Below are 22,321 nucleotides of genomic sequence, written 5' to 3'. Positions count from 1 at the left end.
TATTCGGGGCCCGAATGACGACATAATTGGACCCGAGCAAGCCCGATTTTGATTAACCATCGGACGGCTAAGACCCTCCCAAAGCCTACGTAACATCACGCTTCAAGCACCTGCGGAGCATCATATCGCTAAAAAGTCAAACAAAAACCCCACTAATTTCCATTTCAGAGTCAACATTGAATCTATCACTTGCAATTGGATTCGATTCTTATTCGTAGAAAATGCGACAGCGGCCAGGAAATTCGCCGGCGAAACCGAAGCCGTCGACGAGAGATGAAGCAGTTGGTGGACCTAAAAGAACGGCTGATGAAGGAGTGGAATCTACGACTACTAGTACTGTTAGTCGCACAGTGATAGCTAAGAGGTCAGGGTTCTCGTGGCTGTTTATGTTCGTGGCGTTCGTATACGGATCATGGGCAGTTTACCAGTACCAGTATCAGAATCTGCCGGTGCCACTTACGGCGGAGCAGGCTGGAAAGAGGGGTTTCTCGGAGGTTGAGGCTATGAAGCATGTCAAGGTCCTCACTGAATTGGGTCCGCACCCTGTTGGTTCCGATGCCCTTGACCGAGCATTGCAGGTTTGTGTTCTTGATGTGTTAATTATGTGTTGTGAGCCCGTCTTTGTACAATTGTTGAGGCTCTGGATTATGCATATTCTTTATTTTCCTTCTTGTAAACATCAAAGTCTGGCATTAATTTGGTCATTGATATTTGTGATCCCTTTCCTGCTAATCATCTCAAACATTTATTTATCCAACATTCTTTATACTGCAGTATGTTTTGTCAGCAGCTGAAAATATCAGGAAAACTGCTCACTGGGAGGTTGAAGTTGAAGTGGATTTTTTCCATTCAAAATCTGGTGCCAATCGAATGGTTGGTGGGCTCTTCAAGGGGAAAACACTTGTTTATTCTGATCTAAAACACATCATATTGAGAATTTCACCCAAATATACTCCTGGCGCAGAAGAGAATGCTATTCTGGTCTCTTCTCATATCGATACTGTTTCCTCAGCGTACGCCTTGCTTCGTGTTTCTTCTAACTTATTCATATAATTGCAAGCATTTTCCCAGTAATTTATTTTTACACTTGTATATGATTATGACAATAAGCGATCATCTTCTTGATCATTGATTATTTCCTTTTGGTTCCAAATACATGTATGGTTACGTAACTCCTATGGGTGTTGGTACTGAAATTTTATTAATATTAACCGATGATGTCTATGAAATTGGTTTAGTGCTGAATGTATTTAATGCATGTATTCAAAATTCAAATTGACAATTGACAATTGTTTCCCCTGTAGAAAAGTAAAAAGAAAATAGGATTGAATTAGCCATCTAGATAGTTCCATAAACAATGTCCAATTACTGCATGTCTTTGGTGGGGTAGGGAGGAAATTGCTATTCAATGAACTTATTCTTTCAAAGACACAGGAAATGTTTGGTGCCTTGGCCTTTTATGGGTTGAATAATTAGTGGATTCATTGTCTTAGATTATTGGTGCATAACCTGATGAATTACTGATTTGTGGTTAACAATACATTACATGATATTAGAACAAATAGAGTGAACTGTGCCATTTTTTTGTTGTTATTTTTTTCATTTCGAAATTCAGTAGGTGGCCTTCCCCGATCATCCTATTTTACTTGCCTATTGCACAGAACATTTTTTCATAGGAAATATCGTATAACTCATCCTTGTTTCTCACAAAAATTTCCACTAGTGACTAGTCATGTTTTAAATTTGCCTATTTCACGTTCATTCTTATCCCCTGCACAGGAACTCAAGCTTATTGTCATGAATAAATTTTTAGTCATCATGAGATGTGCTTTGTTTAAAATAAGTGATATGTATAACTCAGGGAAGGGGCTGGAGATTGCAGTTCCTGTGTAGCTGTCATGTTGGAACTTGCACGAGGGGTTTCTCAGTGGGCTCATGGATTTAAGAATGCAGTTATATTTTTATTAAATACTGGAGAGGAGGAGGGTCTAAATGGTGCTCATAGCTTCATAACTCAGGTAGAACTTGAAAGTGCTTTCTTTTGAGTACGTGAAGTACATATCCTTAGCAGTAACACAGTAGTTCGCTATAGAAGGGTTAACATGTGAATTTATCTTTGCAGCATCCTTGGAATACAACTGTTCGTGTGGCCATCGACTTGGAGGCCATGGGTGTTGGAGGGAAGTCAGTTATATTTCAGGTCTGTTTTCACTATTGAATTTTTACGTATTGCCCTTTAAGTGACAAGTGTGACCAATGTGAACCTTTTGGCTTGGTGTGGTGTGTCACTTAATGGTGTTGCGTGCATGCTATTTACGCAGTCTTGATGAATTGTCTGTTTGTGACATTAACATTTTCTGACATAGTTTCCCCCTTTCAGAAACACAAGAAACGTCCTGGAAACTCTGGCTAAATTTCACTTTTCTGTCTAAAAAAGTGGGGGAGGGCGGGGAACCAAAAAATCTGCTCAAAACTGTGCTAACTATGAATCAAGAAACATAATTTGCTTGTTGAGCAGTGTTTGCTTGCATGGCCTCTTGTGTTTTTTTAACTATTGATGGGATATATGCTCAAAAAATGATGTTGTTGGGGTTGTCAGTCTAGTGGCAGAGTGCCAATAACATGGCTTGTAAATTTCATTGGTGGCTTATGGTGAATAAAATAACCTAGGAATCACTGATTATTTGATTGTGTATGCTATCATGTACCTTCAATTGAAGTTGTGTTGAACTTGGACCATATCTTGGTTGTCTTCATGGAAAGAAACAGCCAAATGGTCATTAATCATTTTCTTGTTTGTCCTTGGAGTGTGCACGGACTGCAAATTTTTGTTTTTGCTTAAACCTTTCTCTCCCTTCTATCAGGCTGGTCCTCATCCATGGGCGATTGAAAACTTTGCATTGGCAGCAAAATACCCATCTGGTCAAATCGTAGCTCAGGTTTGTAGTTCGATTTATTTTTATGTCATCTTCTTGTAGCTGATTTAAAGTCAGTTGTTCATGCAGAACTTAAATCTGGGTGACTTTAGCACTGCAGGATATCTTTTCTTCTGGCGTCATTAAATCGGCGACAGATTTTCAAATATACAAGGAGCTTGCTGGTCTTTCAGGGCTTGACTTTGCGTTCATGGATAATGGCGCTGTATATCACACAAAGGTTTTACCTTTTCTATGTTCTTTCTTCACTCCTTTCTTCTCTTATTAGGTTCTTAGTGGGTGTGGGAGGGGTGAGGAGTTCCCATGAAAGTTAAGTATGGTATTTTGGACCAAGCCATGTCATGTATAACCTTTAAAGGCCTGGTTGGCCTGACAGATGCAGAGATCAAAATGCCTTTGTGTCACGGTGAAGCAAGTCATTGGTACATATGATCATATGTTTTGGTGGCACGGTATCCTTACAGAATTTCTCACATGGGAATAGTGCTATAGTATAGTGAGGGGTGGCATGGTGTCTTACATTGGTTATGGCCATGGGAAGCATCTTACAATCCATTTGTACAACTGTAATAATGGGTTCTCTGTTAGTGCTGCAGGTTGGCTTATGCTCCATGAGACATAGTATTTGCTAAATAAGGAAAATATTAGTCCACCTTGCTTGCTGTTCCTATATCAGCACATGGATATAACATACAGATATTTTGTATGAGAACCAGTCTTGAATTACTCTTATTTTTTTGGCAACAATGGATTTGTAGTGTGCTGCCTCACATGGAGGCTATTCATTGTCTGTAAAAATATTATTTCATATGATTTGGATGAAAACAAATATAATTTATGTAACTCAAGTTATTTTCAATTTTGAATTTGTTTAACTACAATTCGAAATTCTTCCTATCCAGAATGACAAATTAGAGCTTCTAACGCCAGGATCTCTTCAACATCTTGGAGAGAATATGCTAGCTTTTCTGCTTCAGATTGCTCCATCATCTCATCTTCCAGTGGACAAGTCAATGAGGGAAGAAGAAACTGGCCACAATGCTGCTGTTTTCTTTGACATTTTGGTAGTCAAACTCTACTGAGACCTTAACATTTTCTTGACTTTATATATATAACCCTCACCCCCCGGTTTCCCTTTGATTTAAAATTTTCCTTTTCCATTTTCAGCATTATGGTGGAGTTGCATTTGTTTTATTACCTCTAGCTAAATTATTTTTTTTTGGTGTTTCTGACGTGTCTAGGGAACATATATGATTGTATACAATCATCGTTATGCGAATATGCTTCATAACTCTGTGATCTTGCAATCACTTTTGATATGGACCACATCACTCCTTATGGGTGGTTATCCAGCAGCAATTTCATTGGCCTTGTCATGCTTGAGTGCTATCCTTATGTGGATATGTTCAATAAGTTTCTCTGCTCTTGTTGCAATTATTCTTCCACTTATAACTTCCTCTCCAGTTCCTTATGTTGCAAGCCCTTGGCTTGTAGTTGGGCTATTTGCTGCACCTGCCCTGCTTGGGGCACTGACTGGTCAACATTTGGGTTATTTTATTCTTCAAACATATCTGTCAAAGGCATATTCTAAGAGAAAGCAACTTCCATCTGCTATTCAAGCTGAGTTGATCAAGGCAGAGGCTGAAAGATGGCTCTTTAAAGCTGGTTTTCTTCAGTGGTTCATTCTTTTGATCTTGGGAAGCTATTATAAGTTCGGATCATCTTACATGGCTCTTGTTTGGCTAGTTTCACCGGCATTTGCATGTAAGTTAAAATTTCCTACTACCATAACCTGGATAACGAGGATGTGCCATGTTTGACAGGATATGGGAGTTGGATGTCATGATATCAATAATATCATTGAGATTTAATGTTCATCACCATGGGGATGTATACCTGCGATTACCATGTTGATCTATATAATGTTCTCTTTAGGCTGATTTTGTGTGTTACAACATCCAGATGGCATGCTTGAAGCAACTTTGACACCAGTTCGGTTGCCCAGGCCACTCAAACTTGCAACCCTGCTGATAGGATTGGCTATACCAATTTTGGTTTCTGCTGGCACATTTATTCAGTTGACTGGCACAGTAATCGGCATTGTGGTTCGATTTGATAGGTAATAGCATGTCATATTGTTACAAATTAATAATCACAAGCGGACTAATATTTGTATTAAAGAATGTGGTTTGAAGTTTCCATTTTGCTTTCTGTTAGTATGGTTTGTAAAACTTTGAGTTTCTATTGGAAACATCTCAAACTTTGGTAAGCTTATTGTTGCGCAACTAACCTGTGAAATGAGTAAAGATTTGTAGTGCCATGAGATACAAGACTGGAAAAAGTGAAAAAGAAAGATGCAAAGGGCCTTTTTAGCTTTGCTGGTCTCAGTCTAATTTACATTAATAGATGAAAGGGTATCCCTAGCTGCTTTTATCTTTACCATCAAAATCTGTACTTTATGAAACAAAAGAGATTCTAATTAACTATCCCTAGCTGCTATTATCTTTACCATCAAAATCTATAATTTCATAAAATGGTAGCTTTGGACACTGTATCACACTTTGATACTTTTTTTGCTGCTCTGAGAATAAAATTCTCCAGATTAATGCTTCTGAAAATGTGTTTTGTTTTAGGTGTTAAAAGTTGCTGTTTCTGATATATGATTTCCTATTAATCTGTCTTCATAATCGTTTAGGAATCCGGGTGGCAGCCCCCAGTGGCTAGGGAATGTTATAGTTGCCACTTTTATCGCTGTTCTCATATGCCTGACGATGGTCTACCTTCTTTCATATGTTCATCTTTCAGGTTTGCATTTATTAATAGATGTTTTCTTTGGTTTCTTGTGACATTGAAATGTCATTGTTTAGATAGAACGGATGATTACATTAGGATATATGTCATTTAGCTGGATTTGAGATTATTTTTGGTAATATATTTGGATTTTGATAAAGTTGATAGTCACTGAGGCACAAATACGTAGGATATGGATTGACCTGTCCAGATCGATATTTTAATGACGTGTGTCTGCTTCTGGACCCTTTGGAAGATGGAATTTACTGCGTTTGAACTGTTTCAATGGTTATTTTTATCTACAAACACCATTAAAAATCATGTAGCAATTGTGATAGAGTCGTGCCCATACACGCTCAGCACCCAAGGCCCAACCGACACCCACCCATATGGGCCGACTGTACCCAAAGCCTCCCAGCCCATACTAGAAAACCTTGGGTACTAATGGAGGCCCATACCTCCCCCTATAAACAACACCTTAGCTCCCACATCTTTCGATGTGGGACAATCCTATCAATACCCTCCCCTTCAAGACCAACGTCCACGTTGGTCGAGCACCATGGCCGACCACTCCGGCAGGCGCACCCCCGTTGGTCGAGCACCATGGCCGGCCACTCCGCAGGCACGGTCCCAAGTTGAAGGCACAACAGGATCATGCTCCGATACCATTGATAGAGTCGTGCCCATACACGCTCAGCACCCAAGGCCCAACCGACACCCACCCATATGGGCCGGCTGTACCCAAGGCCTCCCAGCCCATACTAGAAAACCTTGGGTACTAAGGGAGGCCCATACCTCCCCCTATAAACAACACCTTAGCTCCCATATCTTTCGATGTGGGACAATCCTATCAAATTGCGTCACTGAGATGCTGATTAATATTTTTCAAAGCAGATCATCTAGCCAAATGAACTATTATGATATTTGTATTGGTTTTTTTTTGGGACTTTTTTAAAAAAGTTGTCTCTGTATCGAAAGGCTTGATTACTATCAAACTCAGATAAACCATATAACATAGGGCATTATTAACCAGTATTACTTTAACGTCTCTTATTCAAGGGACTGGATTGGTAGCATGTGGTCATGGTGAAGCAGTGAGTGGAAGCTTCTGTTTACAAGGATGCAAAAAACACATATATTTGTGGGCTTGAGATGCCAAGGGAGTTTGAAATGGTTAAGATATGAGGCTTTAATGAGTTTTTGAGTATTCAATACCTTTTTTTATGAATACTATTGATTTTTATTATTGGTTGTTATATAGCGTGTGTGGTAGGATTCGAACCTTCAATATGTTTGAAATCCTAAGGAGTAGCTACTTCCATACCATTTCTTAACTAGTAATTTTTTTTCCCTCAGAGCTAATGATCTTTCACATACATGGTTATGTGAATTCCAATCCAGTCATATCTATTTCTGTTTTAATCCTGGAAACTTCTTGCGTACATAATTTTAGTGCGTGGTTTGGACATCAATCTCAAACTCTCCTTAAGTTGTAAAATGTTGAGCATTTAGTATTCTATTTATTATTGATGATATACAGAATTGATTACTCTTTATTTCACTTGTGCATATAATTGATGTCTAGGTGCAAAACGATTTGTTATCCTGGTGACTTTTGTTTTGTTTGGCCTTTCACTTGCTGTGGTATTATCTGGTGTCGTTCCACCATTTTCCGAAGGCACAGCGAGAGCTGTAAATGTAAGTTTTTCTGATCATCTATGGCTTTGTTTGCCACTTTGTTCAGTTGTTACAGTTGTACCTCATTCTCATCCGTTGTAGTTTGTTCTTGAGTTCTCAGGTACAAGTGCTTCCTTGGTATTTAGCAAATGCAAGCTTTTAGTTTTAGCAACTAAGCTTTCAGTGACACTGATCTTTGATACTTAATCAAATAATTCAGAGTAAGATATTTTTGCGCATTGGATTGAGGGTCCGCGAAACCGGAATAACCCGTGAAATGAAATGCCTAATGAGTTTACAATACTGATGATAAATTGATAATTAATCTGAAGAAGTTGGAACACCGGGGAAGAAACAAAAGAAACTGATGAAGTTTGACTCTTCATCGAAACTCCCAAATATTTCTCTCTAAATCTTGAGTGGCTTATTCCTTATTAATAAAATCTCTTGAAAGTGGAGAAACGATTTTGAAATAGGAGATTGTGGTGCTGGGTTTTGACATATATAATTTACATTTTTACATGGGTAGTCTACAAATATACTTGTTCTCAGGTTCACTGAATTATCGGATGGAACACCTTCTTTAAGATCTTCAGGCTTGCCAATTTATTGTAAAATGCAATGTTGTGTTATACTGAGTTTTGCTATCTTTCAATGTGTATTGCATTGATACATGCATCTAACTATCCCTATGAACAAGAAAGTTGCTTTCACTCTTTGTAATATAATGAATGTGTATATATATTTCAAGGGAATTGCATATAATTGTGGTTCTCAGGTTGTGCACGTTGTGGATGCTACGGGAAGATCTAGTGGAACGGAAGATCCTGCCTCATATATTTCTCTATTTTCTACAACTGCCGGACATTTGATGGAAGAGGTTGATCAGATTGCTGAAGGCTTCATATGTGGTACAGGCAAAGTTGTTGATTTTATCACATTCTCGGTGAAATATGGTTGTTGGGCAAATGATTCCACTGAGCAAGGATGGAGCAAATCAGATATTCCGACGATGAATGTCGATGATGACACCGCAGAGGATAGACGAACCACACGAGTTTCTTTTGATACAAAAGCTTCCATACGATGGTCTCTTGCTATTAACACTGATGAAATAGAGGATTTCATACTCAAAGGTAATTTGAAATTCAGTCCTCATTCACCTTTCGTCGCTTTCTATTTGCATGCTAGCATCTATGTCCTTGTATACTACAGCAGCATTTTCGTATTCTTGTTGCTGGTAAACGGATGGTCATGTGATGACGAATACCATAGAAAAGATGGCACTTCCAAAATTATATCATCTATGAATATGCGCAAGGACATCTTACTACAATTTATACTTTATAGATGTTAGCATCTATCTTCTTTGAAATTTTGGAGCAAGATGCAATTAGGTTCTATTGTATCGTCATTTCTGGAGACGACTACTCTTCTCTTACTCTCTCTTTCAATCATTTACATGTGATTCAGGAAATGAGGACGATTTGATTCCATTGGGCGACAAAAGCAGCATAGATGGATGGCATATTATACAGTTTTCCGGAGGGAAGAATGCACCCACTAAGTTTGAACTGAAGCTTTTCTGGGGGGAGAAGTCTCATCAGACGGCGCAAAATGCACATGCACAGGGAGAGGACCGGCGTCCCCTATTAAAGCTAAGAACAGATGTTGACAGAGTAACTCCAAAAACTGAAAGAGTACTCAAGAGCCTTCCGGCTTGGTGTTCCTTGTTCGGGAAGTCCACCTCTCCTAACACCTTGGCCTTTTTAACTAGTCTTCCTGTAAATTTTTCTAGGTAATTTGAATACATAGTTTTGAAAAGCATTTATACATATCATCTGACAAAAACCGCGATGATAACTCGTCAAAAAAAGATGTTAATCTTGGCTCCATTGTATCTTTACTGGGATTAGGATGCTAAAATTATTTTGGTTATGTTGTTTTATTTGAAGGAACATTGAGTTGTATTTCAACAATGAAATTGCTTTTAATTTTAACCAGTCTTTTTAGTGCCATCATCTTTGGCTCTAGGAGAAGGTGGTTGGTCGACTTAAGGTTAGAATATCTTGGGCTTACTAAAAAAAGCCTGGTATCTTGAGAGAAGCTTTGAGTCAGAGCGTTGGCCGCTATCAATCTTTTTAAACTCTGGAATTACTGGTTGGTCAATAATGATGACAAGTAAATCATCCATCTTAAGTCAGAATCAGGCCACCGTATGAAACAAATTTTGAACTTTTGATTATTAAGTTGAGACACTTGTACATTCGATGGTCGATTTTGAACCTGAAAAAAGTTCATTGATGAAAAGTTGCATTAAGATGCATGTACATTTTGAATTATGTATAATTATATCAAGAAAATCAAATAACTATTATCTAACAGAGAGATTGATAACCATTTTTAATATTCACGATAATTACAACATGACAATTTTCAACTATAATTTTTTATAAATAATCATATAAAAATTTGGAAACATTGCACAGACCTCCACGAGATTTTTTTTTTATCCTCTTTACATAAAATCCTGGCTTCGCATTTGGCATACATCTAAGTTTCTTTTTTAATCTTGACCTCATTAGATAGCAATAAGTTGATCTTAAAGGAAAAATTACATTAAGGTATTACACAAATTTCACTTGGACAATTTGTTAGGGGAAGGACACTCGTGTGTATGAGCTTGCATTGTCCGTATAACGTTATCCAATTCCACTTCCACTCGAACAAAACCAAAACAGAATCTTAGATTCTCTGTAGAGAGAGAGATCCCAGATATGCGTACCATAGCTTTGGGAAGCACCGTTGCAGCGTCCACATCTCCTCTCTCTCTCAATATCAAGACGCAACAATCTTTTCTCTCTTCTTCTAGGGTTCCCCGTGAATCCTCACTCTTCAAATCAGGTACCCAGTATTCCGAATCCTATAGATTTTTCTGTTTTGGATTAAATTTATGCTTCTTATAACTTCCGTTGCTTACTAAATTAGATTCTACTTGTATTGTTGATATTTTGGAACATACCCAGATTTTTGAAGTCGTTGACTTGGTAAGTTCTGAGGCATTTCTATGCTAATTTTCATACATAGGTACCTTCGTTATTGCTTCGGACTTAGTGGGTTTGGTTGAAATTGTTTAGTTTTGTTTGATTTCCCCTAATCTCCAGCGCAATTGAGGGTTTTGGTCTAATTTCCTGTATTGTGCAAAGTTGAGCTTAGGAATCAAGAAACAATGAGAAAGTGAATCACTTTTAGGCTTTTTGGGCACTTTGCAATCTTCTGATTATGGATAAATGCATTAAAGGAAGTTGATTTATTCTTGTTTTCGGGTGTAGGAATATGCAGAGCCAGCCAAGTGGTTGAATTATTTCCAACTGTGTCTCCCGAGATTCTTGTTAGAGAGGCTCGGTTAGAGGATTGTTGGGAAGTGGCTGAAACTCACTGCAGCTCCTTCTTCCCTGAATATTCCTTCCCTTTAGATTTTGTGTTGAGAATTGATCGGATGGTTGCAATGGTATCGGGGTTTGCTATACCAAATGGTTATAAGCGAACTTGTTTGGTTGCTGTCACTGGTAGCTCAGTCGATGAAACCTTTTGCGGGGGTGAGGACTTCAAAATTGGAGATTTGAATGGGAAATTCGGTCTAAATAGGGGATATGTAGCTGGTATACTAACTGTGGATACCGTCGCTGATTTTCTTCCTCGAAAAGGGCCACTTCGGCAAAAACGGTGAGTCTTGACAAATCTTCTTTGGTTATATGTTCTAAAGTAATCCTAACTTCCCTAGATATGTTAGTTATGGTTATAGTGAAATTTAACCATAGCCTATTCCGAGAGCCATTATCTAAGTATAAAGCTTATATCTCTTCTATTTACTACTACTAGGTAAGACGTTGGTCTTAGTTTTCTTCAAAATTCTCAACAGAATAGGGAAGTCTTTCTGTTTATATTCGTGCTAAATCTTGAGTGTGACATTTTGTTCTTCGGAATCCTATAGTTGTTAAATTGAGATTCGTTTGCAATCTTATAGTTGTTTAAGACTTAAGTGGTTGAACCAGACTCCTTGACTGTCAAATCCAATCTATAACAGTCAGTCTTCGGATTCCTACCAATGAATCAAGTTTAAGCAGTTCCTTTATTGAACTAATTATTAACATGGTTGCTTAAACGTTATGTTTTTGCAAGGTTAAAGGGGCCTTTTTGGGATGCTGTTTAAAGATATTAGCTTTGTTAGGCTGAAGGATTGTGGATCTAATAGGGCTTAGCTGTTGATCTCAAAGGATGGGGGATGGTCTTCAAAGGTGATTTGATATTTGAGATGCTTAAAGATATCAGTTTTGTTAGGCTGAAAGAGTGAAGTCTGCGTCCATTCTGTCTATCCTCAACCCCATATACTATGGGAGCCTTGTGCACGAGAGTTGTTTACATTTTTTTACCTAGGCTGAAGGAATGAGGAGCTAATATATGGTTTAAGCTTTTGGTCTTAAAGGATGGGAAAAGGGCTATCAAGAAGGTGAGTTGATCCATAAGAAGTGGCAGGACAGCACACAGAATATGGAGTTTTTGATCCTACATAGAGAATGATGAAATATCGTACCTGTTGTGTATATCTTTTCATTGGTGTGCGACTTTAATGAGTTGATTAATTAGTTATGTCTGTTGATAACCTTTGATTGTTAACTTGAGTGTGGTCGTCAGCGGCAGCTTTTTGTTCTCCTGTGTTTTGATGACACTATCTTGGAGGCTGGAGCTTGTAAAATCGCATGTCCTTCGAATATCATGACTACTGATGTATTTCAAATACAGAATTGTCTTATGCATAGTCCATTTAGTTATCGATCGACTCTGCTCACGAAGGATGTTGTTCTTTTGTCACAGAACTGGAATTGCATACATATCAAACGTTGCGGTTCGGGAGAAGTTCAGACGTAAGGGGATGGCCAAAAAGCTTGTAGCGAAGGCAGAGACTCAAGCTAGGGCATGGGGCTGTCGTGCCATTGCATTGCACTGTGATCGTAACAATCCTGCAGCCACGAAGCTGTACAAAGGCCAGGGTTTTAGATGTGTTAAGGTGCCGGAAGGCGCTAACTGGCCTAAGCCCAAGACATCTCCAGATGTTAAGTTCAACTTCATGATGAAACTTCTCAACACCCCTACCAGGGTTTAGAAGTTTTAGGAACATGTGATTGATTAAGAAAGGTCAAGTGTAAGAAAAAGAAAATTGTTACTGTAGGATGTCTAGGGATTGCTGTATATATGTAAACTGAAAGGCTTGGCCCTGAATCCTACGAAACTGTATGGAAACCTTTGATTTCTATTGCGCCAGTAAGTTGTTTATTTGTATGTAACTTTTTTGTACAGAATTTGGAACATCTTACTGCTGATTTTGCCATTTGTTGGGATCACTTTGGGACAGGAGGAACACTCAAACCACAGAGCAATAGCTTAATTGATTATATCTCTGAGCTTAAGGCGGATGGTACTAAGATCGGGCATTCTCCTAGTTCCATGAACCTACCCACTTTCAAGGAGAGATTAGGAGTCCTATTTTTTATACATGGATTTCAAGTTTCGACTTAGGGATTTACCTATCCATTTTTAGAGAAGGGTTAGGAACCCCATTTCCCCAACTTGGGCTTTGGCTTAATCTTACACCCACTCAGCTGTACGAAAAAACATGTTGGGCTAAATGGTTCCTCAATCCAAAAAATGAAAGAACCCCATTTTCAGGCATCTATGGCAATTTATTGTGTGATGAACAATGAAATATGATCACCATCATCCCCTTGTGCCCTTTCATGTACCATTATCAATGTGTCCCAATGAAAATCACAGGTTCTCCTGGAAAAGTAAAATCTACCTGCCATTTTAAAAGGGCTATCACCTGATCCGAAGGGGTAAATGGAGAAAATCATTAGTGTGAGTGTATTTTCTCTATTATGCAAATCTCGCTAATTAAGCAATTCAAAGACGTTATGTGTGCATGCAAATCATTACAAGTTAATAAACATATGAAATTCACAAGTAGATCGTTCACAAACAAAGCCCCATTCCATCACTACCTTCTTTAGAGGCTAAGAAAACAGACAAACTCGCAAAATTTCATCTTGCTGCACTCCTGTAAATCACAACTAAAACCCAAAGATTTCGTGACTTTCAACTAGTTGCATTCCAATGCTTTGGGAAATAGATATTACCGAACCATTAATCTTTTCCTAAAGCTCCGATTTACCCGCTGTAGTCATTGATGATTGAAAACAGGATTTCATTGTCCAGTCATGCTGTCATGACATTTATATGCCTATGTAGTTTGGACAAATTTGTCCAAGTCTGATGTGTCCAAAGCATGAAACTCCTTGACAGCAGCAGCCACAACAAGACCAAGTTTCACAGCGTCGTCATGGCTTGGTGCCTACAGAGAGAGTAATGGAAATGATGTGTGATATTCCAAGCAACTATAAATTTATAATTGCCTACACACATGGGACGGATATCTATACCTCAATGTTCAGAGGAAGAACAGGATCATGAAGTGAGAGTCTGAGGAGAAACCACCCACCAAAGCCAGAAAGTCTAACCTATTTTCATGAAATAATCGAAAGATACTGAGAAATGCTGTTGAAGAATGTAGAGAAATAATCCAGAAGGTCAAAAGGTAACATGGTACGCCTTCAGGGAAGTCCTGGCCCATACTGGCACAATCTTTAAGTTCACAATAAACCCAACTAAAAAAATTGATCTACGTGAAACTTACCCCTTCATAGTTAACAGGAGCTTTCTGAAGCTTTGGATCTGATTCTATGAAGTTCTCCATGTGTTTAAGCACTGCCTCTCCATAGTCTCGGAAATATCTGGAAGCTCAAAACTATTAGTGGCTCAGACTTTTTTTTAAAACTTTTTTTTTGAATGGATAGTTGCTTTATAGCATAAAGAAATAAGCGCGCGACAGAATTGGAATGGTGAGCCATACCCCCCTTTAAGATCTGGATGAGACTGATCAATTTTAAGTCTTAATTCCACAGCAACTGCTGCTTCCTCTAGATCCTCCACCAGATCAGTCAAAACCTTGCTTCCGCCACCTACTCCTGAAGCTCTGGCTGAAGCAAGTTTATTTAAAATCTTGACCTGAATATGATGACACAGAGAGAGAGAGGACGAGGAAGAATTAACAAAAATAGACAAAATTATGAAGACCATGCCTGGCAGGGAATTCATGGGTGTTCGGGCAAGGACGGTTTGGGAGCATTCCCATAGAATTAAGGTCAAATTTCAATCACAACGCACCCTGAACCCTCCCCCCTCCCCAATGCCAACACACACCCTTTCCAAGCATATAGCCTAAGACTAAAAGAAACTTGGACAAATGTAAATGAACCTACCATGAGGTATGCACCATCATCAAGCCAGTGATTCTCCTTGAGAGCTCCATGGCCACTGGTTTCAATTGCAAGATGTGTCTCGACACCAACAGAGTTCTGTTAGCAGTAATATTGTTTTGTTATGGAAGTATCACGACAGGAAAATTGGAATCTCCAACTACCAGCTGGAAATCATCTAACCAGTGAAACAGTAGAATGTAGAATTCTAGAAAAAAGAAGCAGCTTGAAGTTGGCATCTAGAAAAATATAAAACAGAAATGGAATAATGGACTGCCTTTATATGTGGGACAGCCCCTAACGCACTGCTTTTATCAGCAGCACACACTTTATATGTGCATCTATCTCCTCATGCATAAAATATAAAGTCCAGTATAAATTAACCCTAAGTTCAACTCTTCAGCAAACCCCCCTAAGTCCAAGTTTAGGCATAGATTATTTACCACATGAGCATCTGAGCTGGGAAAGGCTTCAGCAGCTCACAAATGGTTTGCCTACTAACAAGTACCATGTTTTCTCTTCATGTGAAATTAAAAGCAGTATACAGTAACTTTGGATCACCATAAATAATCAACCTCTTCCTTGTGATTCACATACTTGACATATTTATTGACAGCAAACTGTTAAAAATGAGTATCGACCTAATTGAGAAGAAATATACAAACTAAATCTTTTCAGGACCACTGTTAGATATTTCTTATTTGTTTCCAGGCTCCTATAAATTGTTTTAAAACTTGCATGGCTAAAATGGGATGAAGTGAAAATTAAGCTTACCAAACGAATAGCTTCATCAATGACATTTTTATAGCCTCTTTTAAATCGATGGTGCTTTCCCCCTACAGAAAGTTGCAAGTTAAAATTCAACATACTAAGTAGCAAATAAGAATTTCTAAGCTGTTAGTTAGTCATACCAAGAGGAGCAATTGAGCAACAATAGTTCAAGTACTCAAGCTCCTCAACACAGTTTGAATCCCCTCCCCATTAAACAACCAAAACAAAAGGCTTAGTCATACCAAGTTTCTTCTCAATGAATGTAGTCAGCCCATCTGAAGTCACACTGTCTGTAACAATAGTTGTTCCTGGATGCTGAAGGTAAAAAACATGACCAGACAGTGGCAAAATAACTTACCATTATTAGCAAGTCCAATAACTAAACATCATTTACAACAACTAAAATGGGTAACTTTTACCTCCTCCAGAACAATAGCAGACATTAAGGCAATTAGTCGATTTCGATTAAATTCACGACCAGTAGAGTCCACAGCAGCAGATCTGCAAGATATTATTGTACATTAAAAATTTATAACCCAACATAGATACATTTTAGTACATATTAATTGTGATAAGTCAATAAAAATTACCTGTCCACATCTGTATCAAATATTATTCCCAAATCAGCCTTGTTTTTTAGGACTGCCTCAGTAATAGCTTTCATTGCTGTCTTGTCCTCCGGGTTGGGAATATGATTTGGAAACAAACCTAATCCCAAAATAGATTCTCAAGAAAGGCTTCCTATCATAGAAAAAGAAAAACTGACATTTTCCAGATTTCGATATTACCATCTGGCTCCAAGAACTGACTACCAGCAGTTAAGGCCCCCAGAGGCTCAAGTACCTTTGCCTGGTAAAGCATTAAAACAGAGTATTGAAAAGAGGAAATGAACATAAACGGGAACAAAAAGTCAATATTGAATGAGACTTATACTTGACAGAAACTATGTACGGCGTAAGACAACTGGGACCTGTAGCTTAACTGAGTATCAGAAATGAGTATTCATTTTTTACAAAGTTTTTAAAAACTTTAGCCCTTTAGTTTGGGTACGTTGAAAAAAAAAGGGGCGTACATCTTGACCATCCCAGACCTGCACACTGCGGGATCCTTGTGCACTTGTTGTTTACCTTTACCTTCTTAAAGATGCATAGCTCGCATTTCCTCGATCAACATTTCATGGAAAATAGTATTGGCCATATAAAGCAATCAGCCATAAAGGATATATTCGGGGAGATGTCATTCTAAACAAGCTAAAGAATATTTTCATGGTATATTCATTGGCCTACACGCATTTCCAACCCAAATGTTTCTAAGTAAAACATGTTCAATTGACATATGCAATTGCATATAAATAATAATGAGCCATGGGTCAGAAGCATTATAAATGCAGCAACAACAACAAGCTTTAACCCCATATAGTTGGAGCAGAAGCACCGTATATTAAACTGTGAATGAAACACGTTCTTCCCACAGAATTGGGATCTTCCAGACATCAAATCACTCTCGATACTTGCCACAAAATTGCTATCTAATTAAGAGCTTCTTCATTGTATATAAATGTTTTTATGCCCATGGATTCTTCAAGAAGATTATCAAAAGGTCAGCAAATGAAAATTAGAGAAGTTTAGATTTCTTAATTAAGTAGGTTGCCTACACAAAGCCTGGGAATATGCAACGAACAAAAACCAGCAATCATGTTATATTTTCAAGAGACAGAATTCACAGGTGTGCATTAACAAATAGACAAAAATCTACTTGCAAGTTAAGATTTCCATTGGAACTTACAGCAAAAAATCCTCCTGCTCCATTTCCCGCATCAACAACAATGTGGAACCCCTCCAAAGGTTTTTCTGAGAAGTTACACCAAACAACAGTTAACATTTAGGTCGAAAGTGCCTTAGAGGCAAAGAAGAGTTTAGATGCCAAGTTAATGATACAACAAAATAAAATATGTTATTGTTCACGATGACAACATACCACATTATGTAAGCTACATATAAGATGTCATATATGGAGACCCACTTTAACTCCCAATATACTTCACATATTCAGGGAAGAGTGAGCAATTGTTAGAACACATATGTAAAGTGTCAGGGCATTTCAAAAGCTATTACCTATATTTCCTGCAGCTTTCCGAACAGCACTCACAAGGTCAGATGTATAGACAGTCATGTAATCAACTCTTTTAACAGATGTCGACGCCTTTGTTTTTGAATTTTTAAAAACGTCATCTGTAAAGTTTTTGTATATATCTGCAGCACGCTCCAAGATATTCTTGATGTCAGCTTTCCCAAGTCCCCCATCACTAGTGAAGAATTTGAACCCATTTCTGTTGAATGGAAGATGACTAGCTGTTTCCAAAGTAACATAAATTGAAAGTTTCATCAGGCCTGTATCACCCTTCGAAGAAAAAGAATGCAAACTAGTGGCATGCCCAAAGTAAATGCATTGAAATAAATCTTATCCAATTAATGGTTCATGGGTCAAAATCTTGCAAACTACCTGTTATCATTATTGCCCCATCAACAGGACAGAGAAATGCCTCGTCTTTGGTGAGCGTGCTCTTAAACATTGCTGGGGTAGATGCTAATCTAGAAAAAAAAAAAGTATCAATTAGAAAAGATGTGCTCCAAATGTCACAAGAAAGTGTAGAAGTGCTGTTGAAATTTCTGTATTAGTCTATTAGATGCCAAAAGGAACATATCCACTTGTATCTGAATCATCTCATTTTTGTCCAAGTTTTGACTAACAAAAACCAAGCGGTCCAAGCTAGAAATACTCTGACTTATTAGATCGACTCATGAGATTCAACTTTGTGGTGGGTTGGACTACTGCATAAAAGGTACACCGTGATACAAGCCAACGATATTCACCCTACATGCTTAATGCAAAACCCAACCCACACATTTGGTTTGCACCAAGCATCCACCCACAGAAAAAGAAAGATACAAGCTATCCACCTCAAATGGAAGATCATAAGTACTGAGTTGAAGGATCAACTCTTCAATGGTACCAACTAATGGGTACTAGTCGACAGTTTGGGCCAATTACAACAAAATTTCAACATATTTCTACGTTAAAACTGTGAACTCAAGCTAAGATTAACATGTTTAGGCAGAAAATCATCAGCCAGACACCCACCCATATTGAACAACACCCAGGCCTGCAACAGCAATACCTCGTGAAACTGCATCCTGGAAGATAAGTAACAAACTTCTTAGAATCTTAGTAACCAAATATGTTATAAATTTTGACTACTGAACTCTAACAATGCTGGGGGTAGGGGTGGAGGGGTATGCGTGAGAGCAAAAATTTGTCTTCATTCTAACAAGCAAGCAATGCAGAGGTCAGTCCTATCCTTCAATCCTTCCAAATGGATGAATTCTTCTTTTTCTCATCCTTATTCATATCATATTTCTAATAACACAGGTAAATCCTGTTGGTCCAATATTTTTAATGTAACAAGTGACGTCAACATATCAACTCCAACCAATCAAAGAAAATTGATGAATTCAATTTGAAAAAAAAAGAGTTTAGATAATCTCAGTGAAGAACTATTGTACTCTCTACAAGCAAGGAAACATCATGAAAATTATAAATAGAAGCCCTCCATCTAGCCACTAAAATTCCACTAAGCAGAGTAAACAATACCAGTAGCATCTGTGCAGAGATACGAGAATCGTGTCCAATAGAAACTCTCGAGTGGTGAGATCCATCATCTTTTTTCTTCTCCAATAACCATGCAGCAAAAGCAGCTGCTATGGCTTCTGTAACTGGCTCTGTGAGGCTAACAGGTTCACCTTCAACACCAGCAATTGCCACACCTCGAATATCACTATAGGAATGTTATAAGAATGAAACCAGGGAGTGTGAGAGAGAAAACATGTATCAAAAGATTAGAACAAACTAAAACAATGTACATGATACTTTTGCTGTCGAAGCATACTACCTAACAATCTATCTGAATACAAACAATCAAGATGACATGCTAGTGAGGCATTGCTTTATTGATGACACAATAGACATTCACAGTATGGATTAATCAGCATTTTGGTGTGCATTGACAAGATGAGGCACATTGTATGCGAAATGAGGAAGAATATGTTGTACGGGTTTTATTATAATGTCTCCCGAACATTTTGTTTTTGCGGTTAAGAAGCCAAATGCAAAACATTAAGCAAATAGATTTCTAGATAGATATAGGAAGGGAACAGAATTAAGATGATTTCAAGGAATGTGCCGGGGATATAAATAAATATGGATATAATTGTAGTCCACCATTGTAGGCATAGAATAGCACCTTCCATTCTGAAGTTTCAGAAAATCAACTTTGTCAAGATATGGTATTGCAGTTGTGGATGGAGCAGCTGCAATAGAGGAACAGTGTAAAGTTAAGAAACAAAAAAACATGCTGCTTAGCCTCCAGACTTACTACAAAAAAAAAAATGATTAAAAAAAGATATATATATATATGAGAGAGAGAGAGAGAGAGAGAGAGAGTGGAAATGTTAACTGTTTAATAGGTACATAACTACAACTTTTGAGCCTAGATGATTAAAAAAAAGGCCAAAATTATGTTGCAATGAAGTCTGGGTTGATAAAAAGGACTGGTTCACAATGATTCAAAAAACCTAAAATAGTTGTGAACTTGTTATGCATAATGTCAATGGAAGAAAATAACGAGTCAATGTAGATTCAAAATGGATCGTTGCACTCAATGTCAACCTGTATAAAAGGAGTCTAGAACAGACCGTTGCAGTAAACAGTTCCTCGGTTTACAAAACCACTCTGGTATGGTGACAAGGTACAGATTTGCATGGAGGACGTGCCAGTCCATGCTAACTTCCCTCCTTGAAAGGGAAGCGAGTTGCACATATAAGGCATGCAAGAGTCCCAATGGTATTGGGTCCCAACCTTCCTATTCTGTTGGTAGCCCTGTGTTACAAAAACATTTTTTACAATCTTCCCTGACAATGCTGCATAAGAATTTTCAATTTTATCAGATTTGGAACATCTATAAACTCTTAATGAACAGATTAGATTTCATTATTCAAAAAAAGTTAACGTTTTAGCTTGAAACTTCAAACTTTTAGTCTTTGATCACGTTAGATTGAAAAGTGAAAAGTAGAAGCGCATGTAGTCTCCCTCTCTAAAGTAAATTATAGTCAGTGACTGCAGATAAACACTGCACTACCACGTCTCATAACGCACTCCAGAATCCTGCCATTCAAGTCGAGAAACACCCAATCTTAAGGAGGTTTGCTAAACTGAACCATAAAACCATCATTATTCATTCAAGCCATCATTTCTCGTCGGCGAAAAGAAAAATTCTGTTGCAATGATAACATGCAACATGCTCCTTGGATTCGAACTACAAACTAAACTTAATAACAACAGTTTTCCTCCACAAATTTCTCAGTACTGCAGTACAGGAGAATTATACCAATCATAGCTCACAGGGAACAGAATATTTATGAATCTGATTCTCTTCCAAAGAAATACACGGCGTACACATGCTAATACTGTTGTTTGATCAATTTTTCATGCTTTATTAATTTGAACAGAACGACTAAATTAAAGTAAGCCAGTGACAATGCTTGATTGGCAGAATCTCCATTATTAAACCATCACAAGCTTGTAGTATTGAAATGGAAATAAATTAGTGCAAACGAATTGAATTCGAGGGGTAGATTGCATAGAAATTGCAATAAGATTATAGCTTAAGAAATAACGAAAGAGAACGTGAGAAAACTAAGCATTACCATATACAGACGGTGAAGCTGTAATTAGAAACTCACCGGCCATTGCTTGAAGACGCGACCAACTTCGATTTCGCCGATTGAAGACAGATAGAGAGAGGTGATGGAGCAACCGATGATATGGAACTTTGTGGAAGAGTAGGTGCTAAAGAAAACATAACGAACAGGGGAAGGGTGTCTCACTCTAAACGACGCCGTTCTCTTATTGGGCCTCTTGGTACTAGTGGTGGACTGGGCTCATTTTGAGGGCTTTCTTCTGATTTCTGAAAGTATGAAGTCCAGTAGGCCTGTTGACTAATGTGGGGCTGTGGGCTCATTTAGTGGGCTTGTAAACTAATGAGCCAAAAGGTACCCAATCTACCCATTGCAGGTCCAGCAAAGAATTTAAAATAGAGAGAAAAAAAATCAACAATAATTAATTAATTAATAATTTACTGATTTTTAAGTAACTATACTAGGGCAGAAAATTGAAAAAGCACATTGTGATGAAACTCATGAAAGCATGGATGTAAACCATGGAGACGTCCCCAAGTTAATTGGGGATGAATTTTTGTAATTAGGATGTCCAAATTCAACCAAGTCATGTCAAAATATTAGGAGGGAATGGAACGATCCTAATAGCCGAGATTTATAAGGATCAAAAACTTATTGTTACCTTTAGTAGTATCCGCACTGCAATCACTGAGATCGCCAAGATGTCTATGTAGTCCATTGGTCTCGATCCTCCTCACCCAATCAATGGTGAGGATTTAGAGTATTTCGCTTAATTTCATCCTATTGTAGTACAAGTAATTTTTTTTAAAAAAAAAAAGTCAAATTCACATAAAAAACCATCAATCCAACTAAGAAAAGAAAACGGTTTACATTTAGTCAAATGGCACGTTAGCACGTTGAATGACCAAGACTCCACAAAATTATTCGAAAAATGATTACGTGAAATCAGTGACCAAAACGTAACGTTTCAACACCGAGTGACTGAGTTGTAAAGGAGACTATCTTTCAATAACAAAAACTA

At 37.9% G+C, this 22,321-nt stretch overlaps 3 protein-coding genes across 9 annotated transcripts; 2 read left to right on the top strand and 1 right to left on the bottom strand.

The window, feature by feature from the left end:
* The first annotated feature begins 162 nt into the window (after positions 1-162).
* LOC119980846 (endoplasmic reticulum metallopeptidase 1) lies at positions 163-9,406 on the top strand. The gene is made up of 13 exons (XM_038823644.1): positions 163-578; positions 775-1,013; positions 1,862-2,018; positions 2,123-2,200; positions 2,865-2,939; positions 3,037-3,156; positions 3,839-4,000; positions 4,178-4,700; positions 4,899-5,055; positions 5,632-5,741; positions 7,312-7,424; positions 8,182-8,539; positions 8,877-9,406. Exons 1-13 carry the CDS (start codon positions 222-224, stop codon positions 9,203-9,205), a joined length of 2,778 nt encoding a protein of 925 aa, XP_038679572.1. The 5' UTR covers positions 163-221; the 3' UTR covers positions 9,206-9,406.
* A 675-nt stretch (positions 9,407-10,081) lies between these two features.
* LOC119980454 lies at positions 10,082-12,748 on the top strand. The gene is made up of 3 exons (XM_038823152.1): positions 10,082-10,307; positions 10,736-11,129; positions 12,279-12,748. Exons 1-3 carry the CDS (start codon positions 10,181-10,183, stop codon positions 12,565-12,567), a joined length of 810 nt encoding a protein of 269 aa, XP_038679080.1. The 5' UTR covers positions 10,082-10,180; the 3' UTR covers positions 12,568-12,748.
* A 569-nt stretch (positions 12,749-13,317) lies between these two features.
* Positions 13,318-21,462, bottom strand: LOC119980242 (phosphomannomutase/phosphoglucomutase). Of its 7 annotated transcripts, none has more exons than XM_038822862.1 (18): positions 21,346-21,462; positions 20,299-20,523; positions 19,848-19,914; positions 19,199-19,382; positions 18,689-18,741; positions 18,050-18,138; positions 17,662-17,898; positions 17,333-17,397; positions 16,336-16,396; positions 16,138-16,255; positions 15,967-16,048; positions 15,790-15,862; positions 15,551-15,612; positions 14,780-14,875; positions 14,371-14,525; positions 14,155-14,251; positions 13,901-13,978; positions 13,318-13,812 (listed from the first exon to the last, which is right to left on the bottom strand). In XM_038822862.1, exons 1-18 carry the CDS (start codon positions 21,350-21,352, stop codon positions 13,702-13,704), a joined length of 1,860 nt encoding a protein of 619 aa, XP_038678790.1. In that variant the 5' UTR covers positions 21,353-21,462; the 3' UTR covers positions 13,318-13,701. The 7 variants fall into 7 exon arrangements, with proteins under 7 accessions (XP_038678790.1, XP_038678794.1, XP_038678793.1 ...); XM_038822866.1 differs by having other exon boundaries at positions 20,273-20,482; positions 21,346-21,455; XM_038822865.1 differs by having other exon boundaries at positions 20,299-20,482; positions 21,346-21,449.
* Between the last annotated feature and the right edge of the window lie 859 nt (positions 21,463-22,321).

This window comes from Tripterygium wilfordii, chromosome 16 (assembly GCF_013401445.1).
Source record: "Tripterygium wilfordii isolate XIE 37 chromosome 16, ASM1340144v1, whole genome shotgun sequence".
NCBI classification, from domain to species: Eukaryota; Viridiplantae; Streptophyta; class Magnoliopsida; order Celastrales; family Celastraceae; genus Tripterygium; species Tripterygium wilfordii.
This window is presented reverse-complemented; position numbering and strand designations above follow the sequence as displayed.

Excerpts from the sequence above, each read along its gene's own strand:
- LOC119980846 (XM_038823644.1), top strand. The coding sequence starts at position 222 with ATGCGACAGCGGCCAGGAAATTCGCCGGCGAAACCGAAGCCGTCGACG. Across the intron at positions 2,019-2,122 it reads CTCATAGCTTCATAACTCAG|CATCCTTGGAATACAACTGT; the intron begins GTAGAACTTGAA and ends TTATCTTTGCAG. Across the intron at positions 2,201-2,864 it reads GGAAGTCAGTTATATTTCAG|GCTGGTCCTCATCCATGGGC; the intron begins GTCTGTTTTCAC and ends CCCTTCTATCAG.
- LOC119980454 (XM_038823152.1), top strand. The coding sequence starts at position 10,181 with ATGCGTACCATAGCTTTGGGAAGCACCGTTGCAGCGTCCACATCTCCT. Across the intron at positions 10,308-10,735 it reads ATCCTCACTCTTCAAATCAG|GAATATGCAGAGCCAGCCAA; the intron begins GTACCCAGTATT and ends TTTCGGGTGTAG. Across the intron at positions 11,130-12,278 it reads GGGCCACTTCGGCAAAAACG|AACTGGAATTGCATACATAT; the intron begins GTGAGTCTTGAC and ends CTTTTGTCACAG.
- LOC119980242 (XM_038822861.1), bottom strand. The coding sequence starts at position 21,352 with ATGGCCGGTGAGTTTCTAATTACAGCTTCACCGTCTGTATATG. Across the intron at positions 18,742-19,198 it reads TCTCTGCACAGATGCTACTG|GATGCAGTTTCACGAGGTAT; the intron begins GTATTGTTTACT and ends CTTATCTTCCAG. Across the intron at positions 16,256-16,335 it reads TCAGTTCTTGGAGCCAGATG|GTTTGTTTCCAAATCATATT; the intron begins GTAATATCGAAA and ends TTTTGGGATTAG.